Source organism: Schistocerca piceifrons, chromosome 1, assembly GCF_021461385.2.
Source record: "Schistocerca piceifrons isolate TAMUIC-IGC-003096 chromosome 1, iqSchPice1.1, whole genome shotgun sequence".
Lineage (NCBI taxonomy): Eukaryota > Metazoa > Arthropoda > Insecta > Orthoptera > Acrididae > Schistocerca > Schistocerca piceifrons.
In genome coordinates, this window is record NC_060138.1 from 42,489,841 (window position 1) to 42,515,864 (window position 26,024).

The following is a 26,024-nucleotide window of genomic DNA, read 5'->3' on the forward strand; positions in this document are numbered from 1 at the left end:
TGGCTACATAATAAGCCTACCTTAACTTACAGTTTACGCTGCTGTTGGTTGGAATAACGCTGCGGTGGTACTAAGGCTTTAAAGAAGGAGTTTCAGTACCTGTAGTTCTGGCGGACGTAATCCTAAGTATCAATAAGAGCCATAACTGCTATAAGAGTTATCACCTAAATACACATTTCTTTTAATGACATAAACAGCAATCCATTGGAGTTAGACATAATCATATATACGGTTTTGTAAGGGAAGTTAGTGTGCACTTCTCTCTAGTGAATCTAACTTTAACACGGAAGAGAATGAAATCCGCAATTACAAAACTCTTTGACAATGCGCCTATCAAAATAAAATGTCAGCAACAGCATAACTGTTTTCATAGGTCCACTAAAGTTTTTTCTCTCTAACAACTTATATACTACCGATGAATCCGTGAACAGACATTAGGAGTCAAGTACAATCATCTGAATGTTCAACATGTCGCCGTATAAATATATTTGTTGAGTTCTCTATGCGTGTTTTTATTCTATCAACACGTGCCACATCATAATCTTTATTGTGAATATTACCTATGGAACATGGAAATAAGTAGCCCTTTATCGTTGATGGTCTAAGGTATCTGTACATCTTTGTGTGAACTACGGGGCCATAGTTACGAGTGAGATACGGCCATAGTTTTTCCCGTGTCCTCGTGAAACTGAAGTTCTTTTTCAATTCGCTCCGGGCTGGTAAGTTAGCGAGACCTTAAGTGCTGCTGCAAAACGGTTGTATCTCAAAACCTCGTAAACTGTTATACGATAAGTAGTATGGAATCTCGTAAGTATATGTTGGTCTGTGGCAGACGGTGCGAAGAGACTATATTGCACAGAAGCTGAAATGCTTTCGCTTTAGAGGTTGGAGTCATATTTCTTAGTGCCTTAGTACGGGATTTGGCAAAGACCATTTGTAATGCTGGCAGTTTCTAGCAGTAGCCTGTTCTCTGTTGCCTAACGTGTCACCTGAAATGTGAGTTCTGATGTTAACGGAGAACTAAATGTTTGGCACTGTGGCCGTAGAGGTGGCTGCTACAGACATGGAATACTCAACATACGCATCACGCGGCGAATGTCCAACTTCTTCTATTCTCCTGCTGAAGCTGACTCATTCTTGTCAGAACCTGTTTTGTCAAGGCTACAAGACTCCTAAGTTACACGTGTGAGTCTCTATGGCTTTACGAGGCAGCAGCGTGGGTGCGCCGAAATCTTAGTTGCCTTCCTAGCCGTTTATTGAATTCAGAACGCTGCCCTATCATTTTCATTAATTTTTGTTCCCCATGCATATTTGAACCCTGCGACATAGACTCACTTCTTCCCGTGGCGTAAGATATCCATCTATTTCCGCAATGATTTTATGAGTGATTATGAATATCAGAAAGTACAAAAGGATCGCCGGTTTTAACGTCCCAAACAGACGGACGGTTAAACACCAACCGCATTGAATGGTCTTGCTAGGAGATAATTTTGTGCTTTAACTCTCTGCATTTGGCGGTCAGAAAATTTGCATATCGTCCTCTCACCCCGTCGATATCCAAAATAACGACGAAAGAAGTTTCCAAGTTTCTGGATTCGAACCAGTTACCTCCAGGTAGTGCCCCCACGCAATTGCGTGTTGTGTTCATCTCGGTTAGGGTGTAAGATCGAAATCTTAGGTGGCTACGGGAAAAAAAGCCTACATCTTCACAGCCCTCTTTAGCAACATTACTATTTGACAAACTATATCTTACACGTTAAGTATTATATCCGCCTATATACAGGGTGAGTCACGTAAGATGTCATACCCTTCTATTTCGTGAACAGTTATATCGAAAAGCCGTTTTCGGTATACGTTAGAGCGTCTAATGGTTAATGTTTTTAGCGCTGATATCAACGGAGATAATGAAGTGAGTACACTGTTTAAATGGAATCGTATACTTTTTATAACTGCATCCGATACTTCTTGAGAAGGCAGTTATAATGATATAGCATTTGTTAATGTTGACGTTGAAACGCCGGCCGATGTGGCCGAGCGGTTCTAGGCGCTTGAGCCTGGAACCGCGCGACCTCTACGGTCGCAGGTTCGATTCCTGCCTCGAGCATGGATGTGTGTGATGTCCTTAGGTTAGTTAGTTTCAAGTAGTTCTAAGTTCTAGGGGACTGATGACCTCAGAAGTTAAGTCCCATTATGCTCAGAGCCATTTGAACCTTTTTTTTACGTTAAAACTTGTCGTAAGAAATTCGAGAAATATCCTAGAATTTTAGAGCACTTGGGCCGGAATCGGCATTAGTGGTGCAAACACAGCTAAGCAGAGCTCTCGTGCTACGCTGTGTCAGAATGTCAACACATTTCCCTATTTACGTCAGTGGACTGCAGGCAGCTCGTTCCTGCTTCAACATTCGTTGCGTGCAGACATGTACACCAATGAGGAGAAGTTGGGTATACTACTTTTATATGATGACTGTAAAAGAAATGGCGTAAAAACAGTACTGCGGTATAGAGCTACCTATCCGGACCGCGAATGTACGACGCGCCAGCAACTGCACGAAATATGCTCTGAAGACATTAGCGCGGACAGGCTGCTTGGAGTCAAAAAAGAGGACAAGAAGGAAGACTGCAACTGGCAGAGAACACGAAGGAGCTGTTCTGGCTACGACGGTAATGAATCCGCACAGTGGCACGAGACATACTGCCAAGGAATGTGGAATCAGCCAGATGAATGTCATTCGCATCCTGCAGCGACAGAATTTCCATCTCTGTTGCTGTCACTATATCAGGCACTCGACGACAGTGATTTCGAACGTCGTCTAGAATTTCGTCGGTTTGCCCTTCAGCAACAGAGTGACGACCCTATTTTTTTCCAGCCTTTGCTCTTTACCGATGAAGCAACATTTACTAGCCACGAGAATATAAATTTGCATAACATGCACTACTGGGTAGCTGAAAACCCACACTGGCTACGTCAGGTGCAACATCAACGCCCGTGGAGCGTAGACGTTTGGTTCAAATGGCTCTGAGCACTATGAGACTTAACATCTGAGGTCATCAGTCCCGCCGGCCTGTGTGGCCGAGCGGTTCTAGGCGCTTCAGTCTGGAACCGCGTGACCGCTACGGTCGCGGGTTCGAATCCTGCCTCGGGCATGGATGTGTGTGATGTCCTTAGGTTAGTTAGGTTTAAGTAGTTCTGTTCTAGGGGACTGATGACCTCAGATTTTAAGTCCCATATTGCTCAGAGCCATTTGAACCATCATCAGTCCGCTAGAACTTAGTACTACTTGAACCTAACTAACCTAAGGACATCACACACATTCATGCCCGAGGCAGGATTCGAACATGCGACCGTAGCGGTCGCGCGGTTCCAGACTGAAGCGCCTAGAACCAACCGCTCGGCCACTTCGGCCGGCTGTAGACGTTTGGTGCGGCTTCGTAGGAAGTTACACTGTGGCGATCTTACTTCATCTCAGGCATTCTAAATGGACAATTGTACGGACACTTTCTGACGAAAATTCTGCCGGTTCTTCTAGAAGAGGTACCACTGGATATTCGACAATATACGTGGCTGCAACACGACGGTTGTCCAGCTCACTCGTCCCGTGTTGCAACGCAAATACTGAATGAAGACTTTCCTGGACGTTGGACAGGACGAAATTCTGTAGTCAAATGGCCTGCGAGGTCCCTCGATTTGATCCCTCTCGATTTCTTTATTCTGGGAGCACTCAGAGACGCAGTCTATGACGAAGCCCCAACTACGCCCTACGATATGTACTGCCGAATCGCCTCCGCATGCTCTTCCATACCATCCACTGTTATTACGTCTGTTCACAGTTTTTTGAACGGCGATAGCAAATGTGCGTTTCAGTCTGTGGTCAACAGTTTGAACACATGCTTAAATAAAGGATAAAGTTATTTTTGGAAGACAAAATTTATGTTATGTGATTTGGGTGGTTACCAAATCATCGCTGGTAAACTGTTTATTTAATTTACGTGTGTGCGAAATTGCACTGCAACGTCAAATTCGAAAGCGTGTAATGCACGTAGCTAGTAACAATGTCATTACGCGCTTACCTTCAGCATGAAACGACGTTTCGTTAAGAACAATATTTATTTTGCGGTGTATAGGTGGTCACCAAAGCATTTATAATAAATTGTTTAGTTCAACGAATATATCCAATATGATATAATTTAGAGTACTGTAGGCAGAGAAAGCTGTCCGATAGCACGTATTTTACCTCTAAGAAGCACACAGCCACGTATAGGAAAAGGGAGTTCAAATCTTACTTCTAACATTTACATATTTAATACAGTAGTCCTTTTTGCGGCGTATAAGATCTCCTTATTTTTAAAGAATGAACAGTTGATTTCTCTGTTTCATCTCAGGTAAATCTGGGAGGATACACGAATGTGAAACGATTTTCCTAAGCCCTTGGTGATACGCTAGATTCTAGACTATGACCAATTCCCATGTACAGCATTCGTAGGTGGACCTGCTCGTATTCGAGCCCTGAGTCTTGTCTGGGTGCAGCTTCGATCGGTGCGGATATACAGTATAAGATGTATTCAGAAAGACCAGTCGGAGGCTGTAAAATAAAAACCACCAGAGGGGTCGTAATGCCATTGTCTGCGGAAGAAGGAGGGCGCAAACTCGAGGGGCATGACGACAGACTGAGCGCGTGCGAGAGTGGACCGCCGAAAAGAGAGACGGGGTGGCTTCAGGAGGGGGGCAGGGGGGCGGAGGGGCGGAGCGCGCTTCATTGCAGCGGAGGGAGTGCGGTAAAAGGGAATTCACCAAAGCATGGCACAAGTGTATGGAGAGCTCTGCATGTCGAATCCAGAACACTGGAATTGGGCAACCAACTGCGCTACCGAGTAGACCAGGTGACAACCCACTTGTTACTTCGGACACGGCTAGACGCATGGATTGTTAACATTTGCTTTGAATTAACATCGCAAAATTCTTGCCTAATACAGTATTTGTTAACTGCAAAACTGGTAGGACAATTTTGTAAAATCGATGCAGCTGCATTCGGAAAGTTTTATTTTAATTTTTTAACAAAATTTACGGTGGATCGCTTTTCAGAAGCAGAACCATAGTTACAACTATATTGGCTCGTAAATGGTACAGTGAAAAGTTTATATCTTGAACGGACAACCGCTCGCTCTATCAGATGCGGCACGAACTGCCAGCTACGCGCCAATTATCTCTTATCGCAACCGATAAACTCTTGATATGTATCGCATTACCTACGGCAATGAAACCTGACTTACGACAGAAAACAAGACAAAAATTAGAATTCATAATCTTCTTCTTTACGTCTCATTCAGTGCGCTCCAACAAACATAAATAGAGTGCGTTGAATTCCTGTACTTACGCTGTACTTCATATTGCATTTCCATTTTTCTGACCTGGTTCAGAATAAGAGGATCAATATTAATGGTATGCCTCCCGGCATAGAGTCGAACTGTTGTTTTCATTTATGCATAATTTTTCAACGACAGAACCAGTCGCTTTCTTCAGAAGAAATATAATGCATAAATGGAAACTACGATCCAGCTGTGTATCCAGAAGCATACCATTAGTCACGTCAAGAAAATCTGAGAGATCAAATTGCATAAGCATTTGCAGTAATTTTATCCATCTGTTTTTATTGGATTCCTGACTGTATGACTGATTACCCAGAACGTTTGTTTCATCCATGCCATTACCATGAGCGCATATAATGAGAATAGCAGTTGTCTGTTAACAATGATAAAGGTTGTGATTATCACGTCACAGCAAACGACGTACGCAACTCCAGGTTATATCAACGTACTAGAACTTTGCGTCGTACAGGGAGCAAGCCGCTTCTTATGAACAGAACACAGACGAAAGTCAACCGCAAGTACTGTCTCTCGACGAGTGTGATTTTCACCAGAACATAATTGTGGTAGACAGAAATATAAAATTTTCGCCAATAAATTGGCCAACTGTAGTAGGCTAACGTCTAAATCTCTTGTGTGGAGTTGTTACTTTTACAATCTGATAGCATGCACATGTCATAAATGGACGTCGATATCGAGGCACAGCAGCCATTAGTAAAGTATGTAGATCGCCAAAGTGTAGGGTGCTGTTGTGATAGAAAAACACAGTTTCTCGGAACTCGTAAGCATGCGGAGACGTCACGAAACTGGACAAACTGGTTCCCCACGATGTCTCTGAAAAATATCGAAGGCGTCGCATGGAATTGCGGCTCGGTATATCTTACTGGAATATAGCGTTTCCTTGAGAGCACTTGTATGAGAATTGACAAAGGGTATCGTACGTTAGTTGTTGTCACTGCTCTGCACAACGGCCAGTGCTGCCAAGAGCACCAAAACACGCAGAAACACAGACTCCTCTTGAAAACTTATTCAGGGAACTTCCGGACAGGACGTGTTTAGAAACACTACGGTAGAAGAACTGCATAAAAAACTAAGAGATATTCGACACAGAATGCTCAATTGAAAGCGAAAATTTAGTGATTCCTCTTAGGTGTTTAGAAGACGTATCACCTGGTGTTCATCCACACAGACAATTTATTTTCCCCCTTTCTTTAACACAGTATTTCGTGGCAGAATTTGACAAAGATGGCTGGGTCAATCCTTAAAATATTTTTCAGAAGCAATGGAAACGTTTTAGCGCCATGACACACTTAAATATATCAGATATTTGCAACACAGCTTGTTTTGCTACTTCTTGAGTACATTAATCTGTTCTGTTGCTGTTTCAACACCTTGTTTCATTATGGGTATATCATCCGTAAAAGATGAACAGTCTACTTCCACACCACTCTTCTTAGTCCCATTCTTAAATTTTTGAATAATTCACGGAGATTTCAGTCCTTGCACAATTCTTGCAGCGTTTTTTTTCGTGAAAATACGGAACACCGTTTGCCAAGTAAGACTGCGCTACAGATTCACAGATAGCACTGAGGAACTCTCGTTTTCATTCACGCTTTTGGATCTTTCACTAATAAAGTGGCTGTCAAAAGCGACTTCGAAGAGTCCTTCCCTTCGCAGATATCGTGCTGGTTTGTCATCTGCAAAACTTGTGATATTTTATTTCAAAGCAGTTGAAAGTGTCGCTAACAAATCCAAGGTTTCACGACAGTAGCGAAAGAAGCACCGCATTCGCACCTGGAGGGTCGTGACATTTGAGCGAGCGTGGCGGCGCGCGCCTGCGCAGAGCAGAGCAGAGCGGTGTAGCGGCCGCCGGACTCACCGCGGCTGCGCGCGCCCGCGCCCCTCTGCCGGGAGTCGGCCATGGCGTGTCCTCGCGGCTGGCGGCGTCCAACTGACGGCCGCGGCGCAGCGTCCGCGGACCCTGCCGCTCTGGCTCCGGCTACGTCACGAGCGACGCGACCGCCCCTCCAGCGCAGCGAAACACCAGCCCGACCTGCCGCCGCCGCCGCCGCCGCCGCCGCCGCCGCCGCCGCTGACCGCGATCTTATTGCGGGCCTCCGAAGGACATCGCGAGACTGTGGCCCACCTCGGTCGGATTCTGGTTACGTGTCCCCATACCTGTTGCCACCTGTCTTCTTCTTTCGCTTCACCCGACTTTGGGATACGTCAAATCAACCAATTTTTAATGTTCTGTGCATTTCTGTTAGTTCAATATTGTTTAATTCGTTCCGATCTTGCTTTCCTTTCCTCTTAGGAGATTTACACTGTTCGTTTGGTTTTCATTTTCATTTTGACTTGTCTGTCCTTTTTTTTTTTTTTTTTTTTTTTTGCAGTTTTATCTACGACCATATTTTCTGGGAATTGGAGTCCTCTTAAGACCTTCTCTTTCGTTAAAGCAATTTTCTTGATTTTTTTTCTTTTTTTTGTGCAGAAGTAGCCAAAAATTTTTTGGGTTCATTCTGAGGATGTTTCCATATAAATTAATTCTTCTTTCCGTTATTGTGTCTGAGAGTTTTTCGGTAGTTTAATAAAGGGTTTCATTTGTTATGTGAATCTAAGGCCAAGTACTTTTCTTAATGTCTTCTTTTCTTTGATGTGCACCCTTCGAACTGCAGTGTTTCGACTGAATATAGGGTTTCCAGTTTGATTACTGCGTTGTAATGTGTTATTTTTGCATTCCCTGAGAGGGACTCTCTGTTACATATGCTTTTGATGAGTTGGACTGGCCTTCCAACTCATCAAAAACTTTATAACTTGTACATTCCATTATCTTTTTCTCAAGGGCATTCCAGCTGATCCATTCTCCAAGATATTTGAATTCTTTAACGGTCTCAATTTTTTGATTGCCCACTTTAAAAAGTTTTGGTAGGTTTTTTTATGTTTGTCGAAGGAGATTTCGGAACCTATTTTTTCTGCTTGTTTTTGTAGTTTGTGGGTCTGTTCGTTGACTTCTTCCCAGGTATCGACTAGGAGGGCAAATCATTTGTAAAATCTGCAAAGGCTGGACGATTGTCTTTGATGCCTTCGTTGTTTTTTCTAGTCTGATTCCACGATGTGTCTTCGTGTTTTACTCTCAGACCATTCTTTATAGAGCGCAGTTAAATAGCAGTGGGCAGAGTCAATCTCCTTCCCACACAACAGTTTTTATCTCAAAAGGGTCGGAAAGTTCACCCATGAATTTGACTTTGGGGTATGTGCTGGTAAGGGTTTTTCTGAATACGTTTGTGGTTTTGTCTAGGTTTAATTATTTTAGTGCAGAGGTAAGGGATTCCCAGTCTATTGGGTCATATGTTTTCTGGAAGTCAGTGAAAGTGATAACAGATGATTTTGCTTTTAATTTTTTTTTGGGCCGTGACGTTTCTGGGGTTCTGCTCCGTTCAGTAGGACTCTACAGAATATCTTGTACGTTACGTCTGGGAGTGACATCCCTCCGATTTTGTTGGGGTCTGTTTTGGACTCTTACAGATACAGTAGGTGCTCGAGGGCCATTATCCATTCGTCTGGGATTCTTTTATTTATCCTGATTTCTTCAAAGATGTTTTGGAGAGAGTCTATGGTACTTTTGTTGACACTTTTCCAAAGTTCAGCTGTAATTTGGCTTTCTACTGAGGCCTTACAGTTTCTGAGATTTGCAGTGCCTACCTGTTGTTCGTCGGTGATGGGTGCTTCAGAGGTAGGGTTGATTATTGGTGAAGCCTTAAAGCCCTTTCTTTCTGTGGATTCTTCACAGTTGAGAAGGTTTTTGAAATATTGCACCGATATTTTGCAGTTATCCATGTTGTTGTGGGCAACATTTCCCTTTTTGTCTTGCCATCTTTATTTGTTTATAGACGCAGTTATTTCGCCTGGCAAGAGTAAGTCCCTCGCTTCCATTTAACCAGACATCCTTATTGAATCATCGTAACGGTATGCATAGTGCACGGTAGGGGTAATATCTGGTTTCCACTCTAGAACCTCTTGTAGACATTTCTTTAGACGGGCGTACTGACACCATCCTCACGGTACATTTACTCCGTTATCAAGCTTGTTGTCAACAATAAGTCACAATTTGAGAACAACAGTAACGTACATGAAAGGAGAAATGATCCACAGTCAGCGTGACACAGACTGAGGTATTCAGTCATAAAAATCTTTGACCGCACATCAAAAGATGCAAAGAATTAAACGGATACTGACTTGCGGGAAACAGATTGTTGTATATCAAACAGCGTTCACAGTTCTTCAATCCTTTACAACATAGGTCACAACAGTTGCAGTGTAACCGAAGAGGTAAGTGTTGGTTCTCCTAATCGTCGAATCAATTTTCCTCATGAGAATTGCAGCTGCCATAATTGACTGTTTGAGGCAGTTATTATGTTTGAGGGAGACATCGTGGTACTAGTGTCCTACTGGCCGCATTAACTCGATTTATTATATAGAGACATCTTTCTGTATCCATGTGTCAAACAAAAAATTAAGTGGACGGCGATGTTCATCACCTCAAAAAGCTGTTGGATGACTTCAAAACCAGGTTTTTGAGGTACCACAATCAAAGCTGCAACCTTTTTCTGAACTGGTTCGAAAGCATCTCGCCTTAAAACTCGGTCCAAACAGGCCTCGGAAGTCCCAACGGTACCGACCGACCGCAGAGCCGATAGGCATTGCTGTTCGCAAACGTGGAGTGGCATGTCGTCAACACACAGCTCTCCCGTCCGTTGTCGGTTTTTGTGACCCGAGCCGCCACTTCTCAGTCAGTAGGTCCTCAGTTGGACTCACAAGGGTTGAGTGCATTCTGCTTCCCAATAGCACTACACCGATGGTCACCCATCCGAGTACTAGTGAAGCCCGACAGCGCTTAACTTCGGTGATCTGACGGGAATCAACGTTACCTCTGCGGCAAAGCCGTTGGCATGTTGGCTTAAAATTGGATACATTTTAAAGCAAAAAGTTTTGAGAAACAACAAACGACTTCTATTAAAAATGTTTTTCTTTCACTCTTTTTGCAAAAACTTAAAATGTGGCCCCGATAAAAGAGAAAGCCTTCCCAGCGGTGACTCCTCAAACGCGGGGAGGGAAATCTCGGCAACAAGAGTACCATGGGTGTGAGATGAGGTACTGAGGTGCAAATGGCTGTAAGCATTATGGGACTTAACATCTGAGGTCATCAGTCCCCTAAACTACTTAAACCTAACTAACCTAAGGACATCACACACATCCATTCCCGAGGCGGGATTCGAACCTGCGATTGTAGCGGTCGTACGGATCAAATTTACGTAAATATGGAAACCGTAGCAGCAGCGCGGTTCCGGACTGAAGCGCCTAGAACCGCTCGGCCGCAGCGGCCGGCTGAGGTTCTGAGGAAAGTCGGGGTGGTAGTGAGTGTGTCCATGTAGAGAAGGGACGCTTCCGCGGCACCTGATCCACAGGGTAACATAGTTCACGGTGGACACTGGAGGACTGCCCTTTAGCTGGGCGTTAAAAGCGCTCCTCTCCAGAGCGTCCAGCCTTCCAGTGGAATGGACCTTCCTGGATGGTTTTTGAAAGAAAGAACGAATGGAGATTAGGCTTTAGCATCCTGTCGAGACGACCTCATTAGAGACGGAGCACGATCTCGGATTGAGGAAGGATGTGAATGGAAATGGCCATGCTCTTTCCAAAGGAACAATCCCACAATTGGGATTAATCGGTTTAGAGAAAGCACACAAAACAAGAATATGGATGGCCCGACGGAGATCTGAACTGCTACCATCTCGAAAGTGAGTCTAGTGTGCTCATCACTGCATTACATCGCTCGCTAGCCGGTTTCTTGGTGTAGCCCTAGACCAGACTACCAAAATCTTCACTGCGAGCTGTTTAGCTTCTGGGAAAACGAAGGGATGAATCGAAGCCCTCTCAAATTGAGGTCATCCAGAATGTGACGAGTTATCCTACAATGACACACTGCAAATTTCATATGGACTCAAACTTGTTCGGTATGGTTGACGTCAGCAGATACTGCTGCCCATTCCGTTCAGTCAGTTCCCGTCGGCAGGATGAAAGTGTTCGCAAGGTGGGTGTCGTGTGCTCCTGCGATATCGTCTTGAAATGCGGACCATTCGTCGGAACATCAACTGTAACGCTGGACAATAGGCTAGAGTATCCTGTCCCGGTACTGCACACTCCTCAAACTGTACTCGATAACGGCGAGAGGCATCCGACATACCTTCACGACCCCACCCCAAAACGAGACTGACTCATCTCGCCGCTGATTTCTTGGAACTGCGTGCTTGACAAGTGCATTAGTACCGGGTAGCCATAATTTAAGTCCTGCTAGTCACTGAGGTCCAGTGTGCACTGTAATCACCGTACACCTGTGAAACTTGGTAGATATGTTAATGCGTTAATGTGAAACCGATTTACGCTGGGAAAAAAGTTCCAATTATGGCCATCAGGTGCAAATCTGGCGCTGCACAGTATCTCTACGACATCTCCCTTGCTCATATTGAACAAATTCTGTTAAGAGGCAGTTAATATTAAATCAGCATCATGCCTTCCCACTTGTTTGACCTTTTCTGCCCACGGCCCATTCCTAATACATTACATGTAGTTTCATTTTCTATACATTCTCGCATTCCCTGCACACGATTTGGACCTGGTGCCCAAAATTAAACTAATTATTTTCCAGCGTTAATCTGTTCTGCATTACCGCATTAGAATATCTACCACGTTTCGCTGCCATACGATAACCACAGTCCTCACTGGACCTCTGTTAGTAGCTGCACTTTCACTGTAACCACCCAGTACCTGGTCGCCAACATTCTTCTCAACGCTGAGACAAGTTCTCCACCCGTAGGTGAAAAGAAGAACCCGACGCCATTGCCATTCTCGATCGCCCAGCTACACTATGTGATCAACAGTATCCCGACACCCCCAAAAACATGCGTTTTCATATTAGGTGCATTGTGTTGTCATCTACTGCCAGGTACTCCATATCAACGACCTCAGTAGTCATCAGACATCGTGAGAGAGCAGAATGGGGCGCTCTGCGGGAGGTGGTCAGGTGATTGGGTGTCACTTCTGTCCTACGTCTGTACGCAAGATTTTCACACTCCTAAACATCCGTAGGTCCACTGTTTCCGATGGGATAATGAAGTGGAAACGTGAAGGGACACGTACAGCACAAAAGCGTACAGGCCGACCTCGTCTGTTTACTGACAGAGACCACCGACTGTTGAAGAGGGTCATAATGTGTAATAGGCAGACATCTATCCAGACCATCACACAGGAATTCCAAACCGCATCAGGATCCACTGCAAGGACAGTGACAGTTAGGCAGGAGGTGAGGAAACTTGGATTTCATGGTCGAGCGGCTGCTCATAAGCCGGTAAGTGCCAAACGACGTCTCGCTTTGTGAAAGGATCGTAAACCTTGGACGATTGAACAGTGGACGAATCACAGTACACAATGTGGCGATCCAATGGCAAGGTGAATGCCCGGTGAATGTAATTTTCCAGCGTGTGTAGTGCCAACAGTAAAATTCGGAGGCGGTGATGTTATGGTGTGGTGGTGTTTTTCATGGAGGGGGTTGCACCCCTTGTTTTGAATGGCACTATCATAGCACAGGCCTACATTGATGTTTTAAGCACCTCCTTGCTTCCCACTGTTGAAGAGCAATTCGGGGATGGCAATTTCAATACGATCGAGCACCTGTTCATAATGCACGGCCTGTGGCGGAGTGGTTACACCACAATAACATGCCCGCTATAGACTGGCCTGCACAGAGTCGTGAGCTGAATGCTATAGAACGCCTTTGGGATGTTTTGGAACGCCGATTTCGTGCCAGGCCTCAACGACCGACATCGATACCTGTCCGCTGTGCAGCACTCCGTGAGTATTGCGCTGCCATTCCCCAAGAAACCTTCGAGCACCTGATTGAACATATGCCTGCGAGAATGTAAGCTGTCATCAAGGCTAAGGGTGGGCCAACACCATATTGAATTACAGCGTTAGCTATGGAGGGTGCCACGAACTTGTAAGTCATTTTCAGCGAGGTGTCCGGATATTTCTCGCAACAGTAAGCCGAAGGTCTTGTAGTTTTTTCATAATGGACGCCTAGAGACCAGAGTCACGCCTTCAAGAAGGCGACACACATTGTGCTGCATCTCCTCGCGGTACTGAGGAGCTGAAATCTGTTAGCAGGGATCAGCAGCTCGTGTAGCTGACTGTCGGCGAATACGACGAGCGGACAATTTCCGGCGCTGACAACCCGTCTTGCTGTAAAGTGCGAAGCGCACACGGTATAAAGTCGAAACGACCCTCCGACGCGTGCTGACAGATTGGACATTATACGTAAGGCACATTGCCCAGTTCAGAATTGGAGATGCAGTGCTCTGTACTCAACTAAGCACTGACCGCTGCTTCACTTTCTCCTCCGTTACACAGGTGGCTACACTTAGCGACTAACTACGGTCGAGAGACAATGAAGCCTCCAACAAAAGTAACAATTTAGCAAGTAGTCATCTATAAAACCATTTTTGCGTGGTTTATTCACAAAAAATATTTGACACTGCGGCCGAATGTAAAAGCTGTAGTGCAATTCACTCAAAAAATAATTTTCTACGATACTATCTGCTCGAAAGTATCTGGACACCTGTTATTAGATGTTAATAATAGGTGTTTGCTTTCTTCGTCTTTATGACGACTTAAAGTATTCTGGGGACACTTTCAATGAGCTGTCTTAATTTCTGTGGAGGAATGGTAGCACAGTTTTCCTCAAAAACCAAAATGTGAGAAGGTAGTGTAGTGCCGGACGAAAAATACACTTGAGATATTGGCGACGGCACTGTAGCGGGTTCTGGCAAGCCCAGATTTGCTTCTGGGACAGGTCGAGCAGATACTAAACATACAAAATATTGGATCATTTTAGTAAAACTTAAAGAATCTGAAATAACTTGGAAACAATCAATGCCCACAAGGACGTCATTTATGTATTTATTACTGTCGCAGAACACCTATCACTTTATACAATACAGAATGATTGTCGCCTCTGAATGTACAATTGACTATTAACTTTGATAGACAGTTCTGGCCTCTAATACAACTCTCACTGCTGATCTGATCTAAGACGATGCTGTCGCCATAAGCGATATATGCAGACTCAATTAGAGACGCACGTAATTAATCTTCCAGCAGCAGTGACGTATGGAGGCTCCTGAGGGCGTGTCTACACCGACGTCTCTCATTTGTCGCTGCGTCACGCAGCCACTGTCCTTACTTGTGGTTTCAACTTTGACATAGGACCTCGTTCTTCGACGACACCACAGGCAAACTGGACGTTCTAACTAATGCCATAGCTGCTCCACTTAATTCATGTCGGTACTCTGGAAAGGTCAATCGATTTCAGAAATGTTGTAGCCCACTGCCTCACAGATGCTGCTTTATGATACGACGCGTTGTTATCCTCATACGAACAGTCACGTTGTCCGAAATGTTTTTCTACTAATTTAGTGCAAAATGCTGTAAAATGTGTTTTGCATTTACCGTAGTTCGGAGCGTGATAGGGGAACCACACTCTAACCGTGAAAAACACACCCGTATCTCCTTCGTACTTCACTGTTGGCCTTACACGTAATGCCAGACGGCGTTCTGGAAGCATCCGCCAAACCCAGACCCTTCCGTTGGATGGACACAGGGCACACCGTTATTCATGAGTCCATTCCCTCGTCTCCGGTCCTCCAGTGTCCTCACGCAACCTCAGCCGTCACTACGGACAGGTGTGCTTTGTGAGGAACCGCTCGCCAACCTGTTTAGCTCCCTACATACAGTGATTGAGCTAGCCGTACTGCTGGTAGCATTTTGGAACTTACGAGTGATTCCTTCCGCTGAACTCATGCAATTTTTTTACAACAATTCTCGACAGAGCTGTCTGTCAAGTGCAACACGTCTGCCAGGTCTTGGTTTAGCTATGGTTGCCACGTCGTGTTTCCACTTCACAGTCACATCACCAAAAGCTGACTTGGACTGCAGGAGGGTTGAAATATCCCTAATGGATTTGTTACTCAGGTGACATGCAATGACTACTCCATGTCTTAAGTCACTGAGCTCCCATTCCTCTTACACTGACAACACAATACTCCCCACATCCTTTTATGCTGGCGCGTCTGCCGCTCGTGACTTCGTCAGGTGTTTGGGTGCGAGTATGTGAGTGTGTGTGTGTGTGTCTGTGTGTGTGTGGGCGCGCGCGTGCGATATAAATTGAATTACTTCCCTGACTAGAGGAGCAAAACCTTCGGCTATTAAACATGAATCTGTATGCCACAAAAACACTGACTGAAATGAATTTTTCATAGCGGACTGTTCAACCATGAAACAATATATAATTTTCCACGAGAACCCGTCTAAAGAAAACTGAGTAGTGTTTGCTTTCGGCTGATGGCCTCGAGGAGTGCAATTGAGGATGTTCCCTCATGTATGTATTCATTTAATCTAGACTTGAAAGAATAATTAACCCAAAACTTGCGTGAACCATTAAGATCGGGACACAACTTCTGAATATAATCTCCTCCGAACATTGTAGTTTTAAAGCCCCTTGCTATCATGTATTTTACAATGTACCGGGTGATCAAAAAGTCAGTATAAATTTGAAAACTGAATAAATCACGGAATAATGTAGATAGAGAGGTACAAATTGACACACATGCTTGAAATGACTTGGGGTTTTATTAGAACCAAAAAATACAAAGTTCAAAAAATATCAGAGAGATAGCGCTTCATCTGATCAGAAAAGCAATAATTAGCAAACAAAGTAAGGCAAAGCAGAGATGATGTACTTTACAGGAAATGCTCAATATGTCCACCATCATTCCTCAACAATAGCTGTAGTCGAGGAATAATGTTGTGAACAGAACTGTAAAGCATGCCCGGAGTTATGGTGAGGCATTGGCGTCGGATGTTGTCTTTCAGCATCCCTAGAGATGTCGGTCGATCACGATACACTTGCGACTTCAGGTAACCCCAAACCTGGGAGGCCAAGCATGACGAAAGTGGCGGCTGAGCACACGATCATCACCAAACGACGTGCGCAAGAGATATTTCACGCGTCTAGCAATATGGGGTGGAGCGCCATCCTGCATAAACATTGTACGTTCCAGCTGTAAGTAGGCTGTTTATGTTTTCTTATTGGCAATGTTACGTAGCGCTCAATATGAAAATCACTGGCTGTGATGTGGGCAGTCTGTGTCTGCTTTGCATTGTTGTAATACTCGCCATTGTAGTGTTAGGCAGCTGGCTGCGAACAGCGCGTAGCGTTGCGCAGTTGGAGGTGAGCCGCCAGCAGTGGTGGATGTGGGGAGAGAGATGGCGGAGTTTTGTAATTTGTCATGAACTGATATATATTGTGACTTGTGATGATATTAAGGTAAATACATTGTTTGCTCTCTATTAATATCTTTCATTTGCTAACTACCCCTATCAGTAGTTAGTGCCTTCAGTAGTTTGAATCTTTTATTTAGCTGGCAGTAGTGGCGCTTGCTGTATTGCAGTAGCTTGAGCAGCGAAGATTTTTGTGAGGTAAGTGATTTGTGAAAGGTATAGTTTAATGTTTGTCGGGGCCATTCTTTAGTAGGGAATTTTGAAAGTCAGATTGCGTTGCGCTAAAAATATTGTGTGTCAGGTTAAGCACAGTCATGTATAATTGTTCCAAGGGGACGTTTCACAGCAGGTGTTTGTCAGCCAGGCTGGGGATGATGCGATTCTGTAACATATCGGCGTACCTCTCACCCGTCACGGTAGCAGTTACAAAACCAGAATCACGCATTTCCTCGAAGAAAAAGGCCCGATAACGGTAGATGTGGTAAATCCAACCCATTCCATGACTTTACGTCGTGCAATGGATTTTCCACGACAGTTCTAGGACTTTCGATAGCCCAAATTCTGCAGTTGTGGGAATTGACAGACCCTCGGAGCGTGAAATGAGCTTCGCTGGTCCACAACACGTTACTCAACCAATCGTCATCTTCCGCCATCTTTTGAAACGCCCACACCGCAAATGCCTTCTACTTCACTAAATCGCCAGGTAGCAGTTCATGATGCCGATGGATTTTGTACGGATAACATCGGAGGGTACGCCTAAGTGCCAACCAAACAGCAGTCTATGGAATGCCGGTGCGACGTGCGACTGCACGAGCGCTGACTTCCTCGTGCATAGACGAACCCGCTGCAGTCTCCATTTCTTCCTGAACTGTCTCAGCAGCACTACGTCGGACATTTTGTGAACTTTTTTTGGTTCTAATAAAACCCCATGTCTTTCCAAGCATGTGTGTCAATTTTTTACCTCTCTATCTACATTATTCCGTGGTTTATTAAGTTTTTAAATTTATACTGACTTTTTGATCACCCGGTATATCACTAATATACTAGATCAGTTTGCATTGCATTTAGAAATCTGCGATCCTCCAAAACAGTAGCCGACAACTTATCTTTCTCCACCTGAAATCTAATTTCATGGACAGAAATGATATTTATTGCCAGTGGTTTGCAATTATAAAATGTAGTTGATTTAGTTAACTGTCCGCGCCCTCTCGAAGCACGTACGTGACGAAGCCGGTGTCAAGAAGAGTGCACAATAAGACGGCGTGGCAGCATGTAGCTGTATTAAGTGCAACTAATAAATGGAATGGCTGGGATGGGGTAAGATAATTTAAAGGAGATGTTAAGCATGTGTACAGATATTGTTCTCAAATAATACGGTTGAATCAAAAAGCTCACGTAAATTCTCAAGAAGAAAACACAGATTTCTCGCAGTGAATAACAAGAATACATAATCTCAATGCACAGCATCCAGTAAAACAGCTACGTATTTGTAGTGCAATAGAGAATAAGTGTGAATCTACAACACTGTAGTTTGAAAATATGCTGTTTGAATCTATAATCAGCTTCCATTTAACAAACAGTGAGCAACCTATGGCTCTTATTTAAGCACGCGGAAGGATGTAATGCGAATGAAAACACGAAATGATTACAAGCTAACCGTGCACAAATTTAAAACGAGCTTTCAAAATAACGTGTACACCTCCTAACAAATACCACTGCAAGTAATTGAAAAAATCTCACGTATTTTCTTCATCATTGCAGAATCTCCAAACCAACTCGCACCTACACCATATAAAGATAGCCCTCCCAAATCAAACAGAAGAGAACTCGATGAAAATAAGCACAAGAACAGGAACAGGATCAGAAACAGAATGGCGAATGTACCTTCGAACTAATGTGCCGCGAACGCTCCCCATTGGCTGATGGCCCAAACCTACCTCCAAATATGCGAAATGCGTCAGCACGGACACAAAGAAATTTCTCAAACAGCTTATTTCCACTAATCGAAACTGACTATAGCAGAAACATGCAAAAACTGCAAAGGTGAACTTCAGACTAAAGATAGAAAAAAAATTGGGACGAAAACTGAAATTACAAATAGCCAGGCAACTTTCAACATCTAGCTGTCAATTGACAGTACATAGTGATGTCCGGATACTTTTGATCAGATAGTGTACATCTTGGTTGCTTCTAGATGTAATTTTTACGTCAATGTACAGTATAATAAATCGTATAACGTTAAAAACCGTGGGAACTTAGCGCAGTTATCAGATAACGTAAAATTCAACAGACTTTTGCTGCGGAAATGTTCCGATGTTCGGTCTGAAGATTCTGATAAGGAATTCGTGAATATTCCCGTTTTGTTTCAGAGTACCTATATTCTAATGAACCAAGTAGTTGATGCATTTCTTTCTGTTTAATGTGAGGACTAATCTAAGTAGAATATGAGAACTGCTATACGTAAGTAATACCATCTTAGGTTTATGGTTGAAAACGTCTGTGTATTTACCCATTATTTCGCAGTGATCTATTTTTAGACTGCATTGCCGCCGTTGGATAAGCAGCGGCCAGCAGCAAGTCGTATACTCTTAGCTTACTTATTTGTTTCATAGTTTAATTCTTAATTTCTTTGCGTGTTTTTGGGTACTTGCATAGTTTAATTTACAAATTTCGGGCGTATTATAGTATTTGAGAGTTGTAGCATCGCGCTTTAGTACCCTTATAGTGTAAATTCGCGTAGTCATCAGTCATTTGTTTGTTTTGAACGCTTGTGAGATAAAAGAGAGGGAAAAAAATGTTAGGGATGGCTAGGGACTTCTCCTGTTGTGTACGGATTCAGGGAGAATTGGCCACCGTCCGCAAACAGCTGGAAGCTGTGCTGACCTTGGTCGACAGGCTGCGGGCTGGTGCCCTGGGCCGCGGCGAGGCGAGCGCTTTGGCGCCTCTGGAACCTGTACCACCGCCTGGGATCTCTGATGCCACTGCGCCCTCGGATTCGGACGTCGCTGCCGGTCGACACTTGCCTGACGGTGATTGGCGAACCGTGGCGGGGTCGCGGATCCCTGGGCGGAAGGCGAAAGTTGGTGCTGGCTGCAAGGCTGTACCCTTACGCCTCCGTAACAGGTTTGAGGTACTGCCCACTGCCGAAAGTACTGAGCCAGCAAGGGCAGACTCGCCTGTTGGGGCAGTGGCCGGTCTTCCTGAGAGGTCTGCACAAGCCCAGAGGGTGGGATTACTTGTCATTGGGAGCTACATGTTAGGCGGGTGGTGGAGGCCCTTAGACATATGGCAGCTAAGGACGAAAAGAAAGCCAATGTGCACTCCGTGTGCATACCGGGGGGAGTCATCCAAGATGTGGAAAGGGTCCTTCCGGATGCCATGAAGCGTACAGGATGCAGACAACTGCAGGTGGTGGCTCATGTCGGCACTAATGACGTGTGTCGCAATGGATCGGAAGAGATTCTTTCTGGTTTCCAGCGGCTATCTGAGTTGGTGAAGACTGCCAGTCTTGCTAGCGAGATGAAGGCAGAGCTCACCATCTGCAGTATCGTCGACAGGACCGACTGATTCAAACCCTCCACTCGGATCTTTACCAAAGCTCCACAGAGTCCCAGGCGGTTCTGCGACCGTGTAGGCTGCAGATTCCTCGACTTGCTCCATAGGGTGGTGGGGTTTCGGGTTCCGCTAAATAGGTCAGGTGTCCACTACAGACAGGAGGCGGCTACACGGGTAGCAGGGGCTGTGTGGCGTGGACTGGGAGGTTTTTTATGTTAGACAGTCTTGGGAAAGATAAAAAAAAAGGCTTCAAAGGGTACAGGGCAAAGAAATGACGAGAATCGACCAAGCAACAGTCGGTATTGTAGTTGTAAATTGTGGTAGCTGTGTTGGAAAAGTACCAGAGCTTCAAGCGCTGATAGAAAGCACTGAAGCTGAAATCGTTATAGGAACAGAAAGCTGGCTAAAGCCGGATATAAATTCTGCCGAAATTTTTACAGAGGCGCAAACCGTGTTCAGAAAGGATAGATTAAATAAAGTAGGTGGTGGTGTGTTTCTGTCTGTTGATAGTAGTTTATCTTGTAGTGAAGTTGAAATATATAGTTTCTGCGAATTACTAGGGGTAGAGGTTATACTCAACAGCCGTTCCAAAATAATAACTGGCTCTTTCTACCGAACCCCCCCCCCCCCCCCCCGATTCAGATGATATAATAGCTGAGCGCTTCGAAGAAAACTTGAATCTCATTACAAATGAGTACCCCACTCATACAGTTATAATTGGTGAAGACTTCAATCTACCCTCGATTTGTTGGTGAAAATACATGTTCAAAGCCAGTGGTAGACACAAAAAATCTTCCGAAATTGTACTAAATGCTTTCTCTGAGAATTACTTTGAACAACAATTAGTTCATGAGCCCACACGAATTGTAAATACTTGCGAAAACACACTTGACCTCTTAGCCACAAGTAATCCTGATCTAATAGAGAGCGTTATGGCGGATACAGGGATTAGTGAACACAAGGTCAGTGTGGCGAGGCTCAAAACCATATCAACCAAAACCACTAAAAATAAACGCAAAACATATCTATTTAAAGCAACAGATAAAAATTCGCTTGATGCCTTCCCAAGAGTAAGTGTAGACCAGATATGCCTCAAATTCAAAGATACGGTATCGACAGCAATAGATAGATTTATACCGCATAAGGTAATAAGAGACGGGACTGATCCACCATGGTACACAAAATACGCCAGAACACTGTTGCAGAAGCAACGAAAAAAGCATGCCAAATTCAGAAGAACGCATAATCCCCAAGACTGGCTAAGTTTCACGGAAGATCGAAATTTAGAGCGGCCGTCAATGCGAGATGCTTTTAATAGTTTCCGCTATGAAACATTGTCTCAAAAATGGTAGAAAACCCAAAGAGATTCTGGTCGTATGTAAAGTACACCAGAGGCAAAAAACAGTCAATACCATCCCTGCACGATAGCGATGGAAATGTTACCGATGATGGTGCCACTAAAGCGAAGTTACTAAATACAGTTTTCCGTAATTCCTTCACGAAAGAAGACGGAGTAAATATTCCAGAATTCGAAACCAGAACAGCTGTTATCATGAGTGACATAAAAGTAGATATCATAGGTGTTGCGAAACAACTCAAATCATTTAAGAAAGGCAAGTCTTCCGGTCCAGATGGTATACCAATCAGGTTCCTCTCAGAGTTTGCAGACACAATAGCGCCTTTCTTAGCAATCATATACAACCGATCACTTGACGAAAGGTCTTTTGCTAAAGACTGGAAAGTAGCACAGGTTACACCAATATTCAAGAGAGGAAATAGGAGTAACCCATTGAATTACAGACCCATATCACTGACCTCAATTTGCAGTAGGATTTAGGTGCATATACTGTACTCGAACATTACGAATCACCTTGAAGAAAATGACTTATTGATACATAACCAACACGGATTAAGAAAATATCGTTCTTGTGCAACACAGCTAGCTCTTTATTCCCATGAAGTAATGAGTGCTGTCGACAAGTGATCTCAGATCGATTCTATATTCCTAGATTTCCAGAAGGCTTTTGATACCGTTCCTCACAAGCGGCTCTTAATCAAATTGCTTGCATATGGAGTATCGTCTCAGTTGTGTGACTGGATTCGTGATTTCCTCTCAGAGAAGTCACAGTTCGTAGTGAAAGATGGTAAATCATCGAATAGAACAGAAGTGCTATCTGGCGTTCCGCAAGGTAGTGTCATAGGCCCTCTGCTGTTCATGATTTATATAAATGATCTAGGTGATAATGTGAGCAGCCCCCATAGATTGTTTGCAGATGACGCTGTAATCTACCGTCTAGTAAAATCATCAGACGGTCAATTCCAACTACAAAATGATCTAGAGAGAATTTCTGTATGGTGCGAAAAGTAGCAACTGGCACTAAACGAAGAAAAGTGTGAGGTCGTCCACATGGGTACTAAAAGAAATCCGATAAATTTTGGGTATACGATAAATCGCACAAATCTAAGGGCTGTCAATTCGACTAAATACCTGGGAATTAAAATTACGAGCAACTAACACTGGAAAGATCACATAGATAATATTGTGGGGAAGGCGAAACAAAGACTGCTTTGTTGGCAGAACACTTAGAAGATGCGACAAACCCACTGCTGGAATACTGCTGCGCGGTATGGGATCCTTACCAGGTAGGATTGACGGAGGACATCGAAAAAGGACAAAGAAAGGCAGCTCGTTTCGTGTTATCGCGCAATAGGGGTAAGAGTGTCACCGATATGATAGGCGAGTTGGGGTGGCGGTTTTCTTTGCGGCGAGATTATTTACAAAATTTCGATCACCAACTTTCTCTTCCGAATGCGTAAATATTTTGTTGACTCCCACCTACGGAGGGAGAAATGATCATCAAAATAAAATAAGAGAAATCAGAGCTCGAACGGAGAGATTTAGGTGTTCCTTTTTCCCACGCGCCATTCGAGAGTTCAAATGGTTCAAATGACTCTGAGCACTATGGGACTTAACATCTGTGGTCATGAGTCCCCTAGAACTTAGAACTACTTTAACCTAACTAACCCAAGGACATCACACACATCCATGCCCGAGGCAGGATTCGAACCTGCGACCGTAGCGGTCTCGGCGGTTCCAGACTGAAGCGCCTAGAACCGCACGGCCACACCGGCCGGCCCATTCGAGAGAGGAATGATAGAGAAGTAGTATGAAAATGGTTCGGTGAACCCTCTGCCAGGCACTTAAGTCTGAATTGCAGAGTAACCATGTAGGTGTAGATGAGATGTTTTTTATTTTGTTACTGATAATGGGATATCTTATACTGAATTCCAGTTTTTATGTTATAAACCTACATCATCGACAGCAATAGTGATTTTTTATTAGCGAACATACAAATAATGGGACTTTTCATAAAATTTAAAATGAGACCACAATTGCCGCAAATGCAGCACGTTACTTTTTATGCCCTCTCTATGTTTATCAATTACTTCTTTGTGTCTGTTGACTCTGATTGTGTAGTAGAAGGTTCATACAATAATACTGCAATATTGGAAGTAAATAATATGCCGTTATTTGACTCACATTGTTGTTCATCTAGCGTAAAGACAAATGATGTATTTTAGGTCACTAGGAGGGAACAATATCGTCTGCTGACACAACTGTAATAAAAGCAATGCAATAATAGCATTCAGTTCTAGTAGTGGAGTTGATGAGTGAAGCTTACTTAATTCAGTGTAGCACAATAAAAACGAGAAAATGCAAGCAAACTAAGATGTCATTGCAGCGGATGGAATTTTAGACATTATAAATAACGACAATTTTGAAGGACTGATTGATGAAAACAAGCCGCACAGGATTAGCCGAGCGGTCTAGGGCGCTGCAGTCACTGCCTGTGCGGCTGGTCCCGGCGGAGGTTCGAGTCCTCCCTCGGGCATGGGTGTGTGTGTTTGTCCTTAGGATAATTTAGGTTAAGTAGTGTGTAAGCTTACGGACTGATGACCTTAGCAGTTAAGTCCCATAAGATTTCACACACATCTGAACATTTTTGATGAAAACAATGAAAATGTTGATGTGCTTGCTGTTCCTCCGGATACCGATGCTTTGACAGATGAAGATGAAGCAGACGATGGTGCAACAGGTACTGTAAATATTCTGGATCTTCCTGGATCTGTGGACGTTCCTTTTCGAAGTACTGAAGATACGTGTTTGAGGACTGTGGATAATGAAGTATTGGGTACTGGAGGTAGAGTAAGCCCAAGAGAACAGAAGAAAGCTTGCACCCAGCTGCCGACTTACAGTACAATGAAGCCAATATATATTTCAACTAAAATTAAATAACGTTGCAGCTCTAGAAGAAACGAAAAACAAAATAAAGGATCTCACGCCGTGGGAAGTTGGAGGAAATATCTTGAATGTCAGCACTGCATTTTGATTATGTTATGAGAGAATCAGTGCGACGTGCAAGTCATTCTAAAACGTTTGCGACTGCCCTTTCGTCGTGAGAGTACTCCCAGGCATATTATTGTCAGGCTACCACAGACTTCCATGGGAAACATGTTATTGGTCTGAAAACGATGACTTAGGACTGGAAATCGTCAAGAGAGCTATGTCGCGGAATAGATATCAGAATATAAAATCTCTAATTCACTTCTGTGATAATGATTAAGCTCAAGACAACAAACATGATAGAGGGTTCAAGGCTAGGACACTAATTATCGAGATGAACGAGTCCTTCCAGCAGTTTGGTATATTTTCGGAAAACGTGAGTGTTGAAGAAATGATTGTGAAGTGTTACGGCCATCACCCACTAAAATAGTTCATTCGAGGCAAGCCAGTTCGATCTGGCTATAAACTACGGGCATTGTGTGCTTATAATGGTTACTGTTTCAAGTTTGATGTGAACTGTGGCAGGTAAGTGACAAAAATACTGACCTTGGTATTGGATCTTGGGTCGTGCTAAATATTCTTGAGTGTACTGCAAAACCTCAGGGTATACTGTTTCAAATGGTTCAAATGGCTCTGAGTACTATGCCACTTAACCACTGAGGTCATCAGTCGCCTAGAACTTAGAACTAATTAAACCTAACTAACCTAAGGACATCACACACACCCATGCCCGAGGCAGGATTCGAACCTGCGACCGGAGCGGTCGCTCGGCTCCAGACTGTAGCGCCTAGAACCGCACGGCCACTCCGGCCGGCGGGTATACTGTTTACTTCGACAATTATTTCACTAGTCGAGATCTCTTGCTTCACCTGCGAAACAACGGGTTTAAGGCAACAAGTACAGTGCGAGAAAACAGAACTGAAATGTGCAAATAAAGCAACCGGAATAATTGTCTCTTGGCTCTTATAACATTTTCTTTGATAGTTGTGAAATACTGTTTGTCAAATGGAATGATAATAAATGCTTCTGTATTCGCACCAATTTTGATACAATAGAGCCACTCACTCCGGCAAGTAGGTGGAACAGAAAATCTAAGCAGAAAACCAACATTCAACCGTCACAATTTGTAAAGAATTACAATACAAATATGGGGGCGTAGACGCAGCAAGAAATGGTATTGGGCTCTCTTTATAAAAATTATTGCTAAGGTTGGTGTGAACAGCTGGATCACAAACGCCAGGGTACATCGTACAAGATCTGTGGATTTGTTGGAGTTGCGATCATATCTTCTTGTCCAATATCTGAAAATAGCTACCAATCTCAGAATGGGACGTCCCTTATCAGCACCAAGAAGAGCATTTCATGACGTGAGATA

The 26,024-nt window shown here is 43.9% G+C and overlaps 1 protein-coding gene across 1 annotated transcript in view; it reads right to left on the bottom strand.

Moving 5' to 3' along the window:
* LOC124794985 overlaps positions 1-7,299 on the bottom strand; it is a 161,329-nt gene extending 154,030 nt beyond the window's left edge. The window contains exon 1 of the mRNA XM_047258734.1: positions 7,241-7,299. Coding sequence (XP_047114690.1) covers positions 7,241-7,283 — 43 coding nt within the window. The 5' untranslated portion in view covers positions 7,284-7,299. The remainder of the gene's footprint in view (positions 1-7,240) is intronic.
* Positions 7,300-26,024: the final 18,725 nt, after the last annotated feature.